The sequence below is a fragment of the Parathielavia appendiculata genome (assembly GCF_033297405.1).
Source record: "Parathielavia appendiculata strain CBS 731.68 unplaced genomic scaffold N657scaffold_1, whole genome shotgun sequence".
Classification (NCBI taxonomy): domain Eukaryota; kingdom Fungi; phylum Ascomycota; class Sordariomycetes; order Sordariales; family Chaetomiaceae; genus Parathielavia; species Parathielavia appendiculata.
The window spans coordinates 4,584,809-4,592,025 of NW_026944220.1; the positions used below are offsets into that span (position 1 = coordinate 4,584,809).

Below are 7,217 nucleotides of genomic sequence, written 5' to 3' on the forward strand. Positions count from 1 at the left end.
GGGTCGGCCTTTGGGTCAAGGTATCTCCCCTGGATTGAGAGAAGCCAACGATCTAGTTCATCCACCGTTTGTGAAGACGACGGCCTACTGCTAATCGTGCTGAGGTTGCGTTTTCAGTGGATGGCTCGCTGGTTCTCATCAAGATCCGAGTGATCCATATCTTGGGAGGTCGGAGATGACACGCTCCATCGAGGATCTGAGTCTCGATCTCGATATTGCTGTTCCCAGAGACCACGTACCATCTTCTCTGCCTCAGCTGCCCACTCACGCCCTCTCTTCTTAGCGGCCATGGCCCGATCAGTGAGAGGCCTTGTTCTGGCTGGTCCTGGAGGGCCCGGGTGAGATACTGAAGACCGAATCCGGGATGGTGGCTGGGGCAGCCTCGAGAAGGCTGTGCGAGGTACTCTGTTAAAGTGCCCAGATATTAGTAATCACTTGGCAATCTACCCACTTAGGTGCAAGTTAACTCTTCGACTTGGGCCCGGAGGGCTTTGAGTTATGCTTCGTTGATTGTGCAATGGCTACTCACCAGCAGAGGTGCAGATCTTAAACGAGCAGCTGAGCGATTCTGTGGAAGCGTCGTCTATGCAGCAGTCGGGGGTGATGTGGATATGTCCTTATAATGTCCTTGGGGACGATGTTCTCCAAGGATTGACCGAGTCTGGAAAAGCCCATCGTAAAATGCGTCCAGTTCGACTACCACAGGGCAATCTAGAAAATCCGACACCGTCTTCTCTCGGTCGATCTTGCTGTCCCTGAATCTTTCTGCGATGGCTTTGCACAGCTTGCATTGACAAGCGAGGAGGCTGTCGAGGGAAGAGTGAAGCGCGACGGTATTGGGAATTTGTTCATTGCCAGTAGATCTACTCTTCAAGGACTGAAACAGAAGTGGCCAGTTCAAGGAGATGCATACGAGGCAGAGATTTGTCCAAGACATGGTACAGTAGTTTATCAGCTACCAATCATCGAGAGTGCCGTGCTTGTCCGGATGCTTGCCGTGTCGGGGTAGGACAGGCCAACAGGGTAAGGCACCTAGTTGGTGCGCTGCATGTGATTGCATGAATGGAAACAGACTGGGCAAAGCGCGATTCAAGAGGGGTGGGTTGCGGTGTGGCGCTGTCAAATGATTTACTGTGGCAGATTCTTATCATCCTCATTCCAAGGTTAACGACTTTAAATCCCGTGAGTGGTTGCCTTCTTTTAGGATAAGCAACGCTGGTCGATACACACTGATATGACCCGTTTTGTGCTCAATGATTGGGAGACATTGTCCCAATCCGGCGGGGGGGAGTGAGATGACAACTGCTTTGCTTCAGTGGCCTCCAATCGACTCCCAGGTAGGAATGATTCGGCCAAAGCGGCTGCGCCGGCCCTCAGCTTATGCTAGTTGTCGGTCCATTTCTTCAGCCGCAGGAGGTGACCAGGTCATTGTTGGGGCTTCAAAACCGCCGATCCGACCAGCTGCCAAGGGGAGGGGTTTGCTGAGAGTGATAGCCGACGAAACGGCGCGGAGGGGGGTGGGTAGATGGTCGTTGTTTTCGCGGATCTAGAAGCCGTCCTGGTTCCAGGAACGAGGCAGGAAGACGGACGAGGTCAATCGAGGGTTCGCATGGAAACAGCTGAGCAGTCCTCGCCGCACCCAGTTCTCTCACGTCAACCCAGCATTCCCCCTTACCGCGCGCCAGACCTGCAGATTATCTGCCGAAGTATCGATCCTCTCCTGCATCACTGCGAATTGGATTTCGAACACAAGAACGACGCGGCACATCATAGTCGAAGCATTAACTTGGAACCGGGTCACGATCTGCACCGCGTCCGAGGTGCTGACGAACAACTCTAAATATGCTTGAGAAGATCAGCGTGCCGTAGATGATGCGCCGTACGGTGGTGATTGAGGTGACCCTGGTTCTGAGGACAAACAGGCTTGACTTGCTCTTCACCGTGCCCTCTGGGCTCCATCTCGAGGTCACCAGCGCCTGGAGGGCAGTTGAGTGGAAGCTTGTCTGAAACTCACGAGCAGACAGCCTGGACAAGCTCCGCCATGATCGAGCACCTGGCAGACGACCCAGGCATGAGTTGACCGTCACTTAGCTCACCACCAGTACCACTCGCCCCAAGCATTGGTGAGCCCTCACCATGACTACCGAGTATCGGCACCATCCACCAACTCCCTCAGCCCCATCCTCATCCTGACCGTGACAGCCACCACATATGCAGCAACAGCGCCAATGAGGCCCACAGCCCAGGATGGAACGCCCTTTCGGACGAGGAGATGACCTCGATATAATACAGCACTGGGGTTACGAAATACACTTCATACTACCTTACACAGCACACCATTGTGCCGCAGCCCTTGCCCAACAGATCCTGAACCTCCCCATTGACTCGACGAGTTTACGTGAACCAGGTCAAGCCTTCAACGACTTGGTCGCGGCCACGACACAAGCAACCCACGCAGCCAAGTCGACCGTCACCATGCGGATCCAATTGACCGACAGCCACCTATCCAGCAACACATTCGGATCGATGCCAGCATACATGTACTTCTCGGCGTTCACAATAGCCTGGATGGGCGGCGCGACGAGCGGCACAAACAGCAGGTGACTCGCCGAGAAGACGGCGCCGGCCGCGTACCACCAAAACGACTGCTTCGCGTGCAGCGCCGGGCGGCGCACGAACAGGTTGCCGATCGACGTCCATGTCGTGGCGGCGATGCACGCGACGACAAAAACCACGCCGCGCTGGAAGAAGGCGCCGAAGTAGGCCGGCAGCAGCCGCCCGCTGTGCTCGCGCGGCGTGCCCCGGTTCAGGAGCCCCAGGAAGAAGTCTTGGTCGCGGGCGTAGAGGAGCGTGCATGTCGACGAGACGAGCGGGGCCGCGCGCAGGAGCACGATCGGGTCCAAGAACCGCCGGGAGGCCATGGTATTGTTGAGTTGTTCGTGTTTTATTACCAAGTATTGTTGTGAGACGGTGGTGTTGCGCTGGTGCTGATGGTGTCGCCGTTGGTTGGAATCTTGAGTGCAGGTGCACGGAGCAGAACAGGTGGCGGAAGGAAGCCTGGGCCAGCGTGATATTGTTGGACGACGAGATAAGTTATACAACTGAAGTACTTTCGAGGGGAGTGTGGAGCATCACCCGATTCCTACTTGTTGTGGGCCGATATCTCGGAGCTCAAACATGGAATCCTTCAGAGCCGGGCCGTTCCATTCCCGGCGTGGAAGAGCACATGCAGTGACCCTGGCGAGTGGCAAGACAGTCACAGCAGCTAGGGTGAACTCGGAGCAGTCCAAAACAGCCAGACAGCGGCAGCTTGCCTGAATGGGCGGATTGCTACGTGTCAAGTTCTGTCCGATCATAAGCACGGGCTCGGGCTTCGTTCCACGGTTTCACTTCAGTTTTCTTCGCCCACCTTTCTATAATACAAGCCTAACGTTAAGGTACTCAATCTAAATCAACAGAGTGGATTGCCAGTTTATTGCCATGAGACGGTCAATAAATCAAAAAGAGACCGTGACTCCAACGAATGGAATATGAATTCAAAAGAGTAAGTTAAACAGCAGAGTTATCATTAGCGAGTGGAGGAGTGGATTATATTGGCGAGTGGATTCATGTTAGCGAGTGGATCAACTACTACGTGCACGCGATGCGCCTCCTGCCAGTGAACTCTGGGCGCATCGATTTGTCAAACGCCAGTTAAAGCTCCACACGCGTGATACGCGTAGATAGGACTACCAGAGGGCCAAGTGCGAGGATCCAAAGGTCATTGGCGAGTGGTTTACGCTCGTATGGAATACTATAGCCAAGTACGGTATCGTGATTGACGATGTCTACAACTTCGACGAGATCGTGTTTATGATGGGCATCATTTTCGCGGGTATGGTACAGTAGTTACAACCTCGGACGGCCTTAGCAAGGCGAAACTAGCCCAGCCTGGCAATCGCGTTTGGGGGACGGTAATCCAGGGAGTCAATGCCCTTGGCTGGACTATGCCTCCGTTCATCATCTTAGCCGCACAGCATTACCTCGCCAGCTGGTACACCGAATGCGACCTCCCGGCGGACTGGCGTATCGCAACCACCGACAATGACTGGACTACTAATGCGGTAGGCCTGGATTAGATCAAGCACTTCGACTACCATACGGCGCCCCAGACAAAGGGCAAATACCGTTTATTGATCCTCGACGGCCACGAAAGCCACTTCTCGACCGAATTCGAGCTCTACTGCCAGCAGAACAACATCATCATGCTCTGCATACCTCCGCACTCTTCTCACCTCCTTCAGCCACTCGATGTTGGCTGCTTTGGACCGCTGAGGCAGGCGTACGGCCGTCAAATCGAGGAGTTGATGCGTATGTATATCAACCACTTCAGCAAGCTTGAGTTCCTCTGTGCCTTCCGCAAGGCCAATTTTGCCTTCATGACGGAGACCAATATACAGGGCGGCTTTGCAGGTGCTGGCCTTGTGCCGTACAATCCAGAGAGGGTGCTCTCTTAGCTGGATATGAAGCTTCGTACGCCAACACCCCCGACCTCACGCCCCGGCACTCCACAACCTTGGCTGTTCCAGACGCCACACAACCTCCGCGAAGCCGAGTCGCAGTCAACGCTCATCAAGACTCGCATCACCAGCCATCAAAATAGCTCCCGACTTCAATGTTGACTGCGGTAGACCAGCTTGCTAAGAGTACAACGGCTGTGATGCACGAGGTGGCTCTCCTTCGGTCAGAGGTCTCTGCGCTCCGCAACGCCAACGAGGCACTAAGCAAGCGCCGTAGAGCCAAGGAACACGCGTGCAGCTTGGAGGATTGCTTACTTTGCAAGATGCACAGGATCTGCTGAGCCGGAAAGCTGTATATGGGGAGGGAGTACTAGAAAAGCAGCCGCATGGTAGTGGTACAGGGCGAAGCCATACAAAAGTTCGGTGCTGGGTGTTTGCGGCAAGCCTGGCCATAATGCACGTACCTGCCAGAAGGTCTCAGAATCGTCTGATTCAGCTGTTTCCGATGTAATTATAGTTAGTGTCCTAGTGTTGATGTGTATATTCGAGGATAGGTATTTCAAGGTAGTAGAGAATTGATCACTCGCTGATATGATCCACTCGCTGATATGATCCACTCGCTGATAATGTACGTTAATTGCCGCAAGATGGGCAGTTAGGGAATGCCGTATTAGGTACGTTAAGGTACCTTCCATTGTCATTCAAGTTGAACAACAAGTCCGTCAGAACGCCACCTTCACACGAGACACTTGATTGATTCTACACTCCATTGGTATTCTCCCCGAGTCAGCCTACCTCAAGCCTCCTCTTTTTGGACTCAAAAAGATCCGGATTGAATACCCCCGCCGATACTCCAGTCCGTACCTCTGCCCTATTTTGTGGCTGACTTCTGCCAAGGATTAACTTAGACTCCGGCACGTCGCGTCTGAGCCCCCTGAGAGTTGCAGTTCCGAAGAGTTTGTTCTTCAGCTCTTCATCGTTATTTAGACAACAATTCAGTCACCACACGCCCCGTTATAATCTTGAGCGGACAGGCGGCACCAGAGTCCATACCCCAGGCGACCCTAAAATGGCAAACCCATATGCAGTCGTCGACGACGAAGAGAAGGGCTTCGTCGGTGAACAAGCCGACGCGCCCGGCGCCTCATCGTATACCTACATGTACGACAAACTGCCACCAGGGAGCCATTTCCGCCTTCTGCAACTACTTCCCGGCGATGGCGGGCGATTTGAATGTCAAATGGCGACCTACCCGCTTGATTGTCCCGATACTACGCACCGTATCGTGCACTCTCATACTGCTGGCAGAACCCCAGATTCGACGGTCTGGTCATCGACGGAGCCCGCATCGAGGAAGACGACCCCCTCCGCTCACAGCACCTCGTATGCCACGCGCTATGGTGCGGCGGGGCGCGCTTCCTGATCTCAACCAGCCTCGACGGCGCACTCCGCAGGCTGCAGAGCGACTTTCACCCCCGTCACTCTCTGGGTGGACGCCCTGTGCATCAACCAGGCAGACCTGGACGAGCGCGCCAGCCAGGTGTTGTTGTTGCAGCGCGTCTACCACAACGCGGACGAGGTCTGCATGTGGCTGGGCACCAAGGACGCGTCGTCGCCTTCGGCCTCGTCAGGCGAGGCCTGCACAAGGCTGGACATCCTAAATGCGCCGGGCCGTTTGGCCTTTCGGCTCCTCCGAACGCTCGAGGCCAAGAGTCACATGAGTAGCTCGAGGCACATCACCCGAGAATCGCCATACAGTGCAAAGTCGATGGATCGACAGGGACTGCCTCATTTCCCGTCCAAGCATTGGGAGGCGCTGGTGAATCTCTTCGCGCGTCCATACTCTCGGCGAATCTGGATCGTAGAGGAGATCATTGCCACCCCTCTTGCTGCCCCCTTGTACTGCGGCGATCTGGATCCCATCTGCTGGACCACTCTGACCGCGGCCGTCGCCTTCCTCAGCCGCGTCGGCTGGCACCCCGTAATAGAATCCTACTATGGCGGCCAGAACCACCTGTCCTTTATCCTGACCACGGTCTTGATAGGGATGGCCTGGCTGCAGGGCGCAACGACAATGGTGGACCGGCTTCTCATCCGCCGGAAGGCGCAGGTCACTCGAAGATTCGAGGCCACGGACCCGAGGGACAAGGTCTTCGCCCTGATCGGCATCGCCAACGACTTTGGCCACCGGGACCTCCTCGGCGAAGACAACCCCAAAGACGGCCGGTATCCGTACTGGGCATGGAGTGCCGCCGGCTGGACCATGCCGACGTACAACCGGCCGGTGGAGCACGTCTATACCGAGTACACGGCCGAATGCATCCTGGACGACGGGGTCCTCGACATCCTGAGCCACGTCGAGGACCCCTCCCTGCGTGTGATGCCCGACCTACCGTCCTGGGCCCCCGACTTCAGCGTCCCGATGACGATAACCCCGCTGGCATCTTGGAAGACGCACGCAAACGAGGGCTTCTACTCGGCGTCAGGGTCTTCGACAGCCAACCCGAAATGGACCGCGCAGATGCCCCAAATAATATTATTATCATTCCTACACCGCTGTGCCCTAGGACGTGCCGGACCTTCAACAACTTACTATACAGGAAAACCGCGCCCTCGTGGGCCGGGTGAAAAAAACCCATATCGACAATCAAGGAAACGATCAGTGTGTGATCCTGCAAATACAAAGTGGGAAGGCCTCTTGGCCTTCGAAGGAAAGGG

At 55.3% G+C, this 7,217-nt stretch overlaps 3 protein-coding genes across 3 annotated transcripts; 1 reads left to right on the forward strand and 2 right to left on the reverse strand.

The window, feature by feature from the left end:
* On the reverse strand, positions 1-937 carry N657DRAFT_697631 (uncharacterized protein; the record flags this gene model as incomplete). The annotated part of the gene is made up of 4 exons (XM_062797327.1): positions 728-937; positions 530-568; positions 240-405; positions 1-99 (listed from the first exon to the last, which is right to left on the reverse strand). Coding segments are annotated over exons 1-4 (368 nt in total), but the record flags the coding sequence as incomplete, so codon positions are not given.
* A 1,471-nt stretch (positions 938-2,408) lies between these two features.
* On the reverse strand, positions 2,409-2,921 carry N657DRAFT_562651 (uncharacterized protein; the record flags this gene model as incomplete). Its single annotated transcript, XM_062788154.1, has 1 exon — positions 2,409-2,921. One exon carries the CDS (start codon positions 2,919-2,921, stop codon positions 2,409-2,411), a length of 513 nt encoding a protein of 170 aa, XP_062653440.1.
* A 2,647-nt stretch (positions 2,922-5,568) lies between these two features.
* On the forward strand, positions 5,569-7,127 carry N657DRAFT_677257 (uncharacterized protein; the record flags this gene model as incomplete). The annotated part of the gene is made up of 3 exons (XM_062795972.1): positions 5,569-5,899; positions 5,954-6,980; positions 7,067-7,127. 3 exons carry the CDS (start codon positions 5,569-5,571, stop codon positions 7,125-7,127), a joined length of 1,419 nt encoding a protein of 472 aa, XP_062653441.1.
* Between the last annotated feature and the right edge of the window lie 90 nt (positions 7,128-7,217).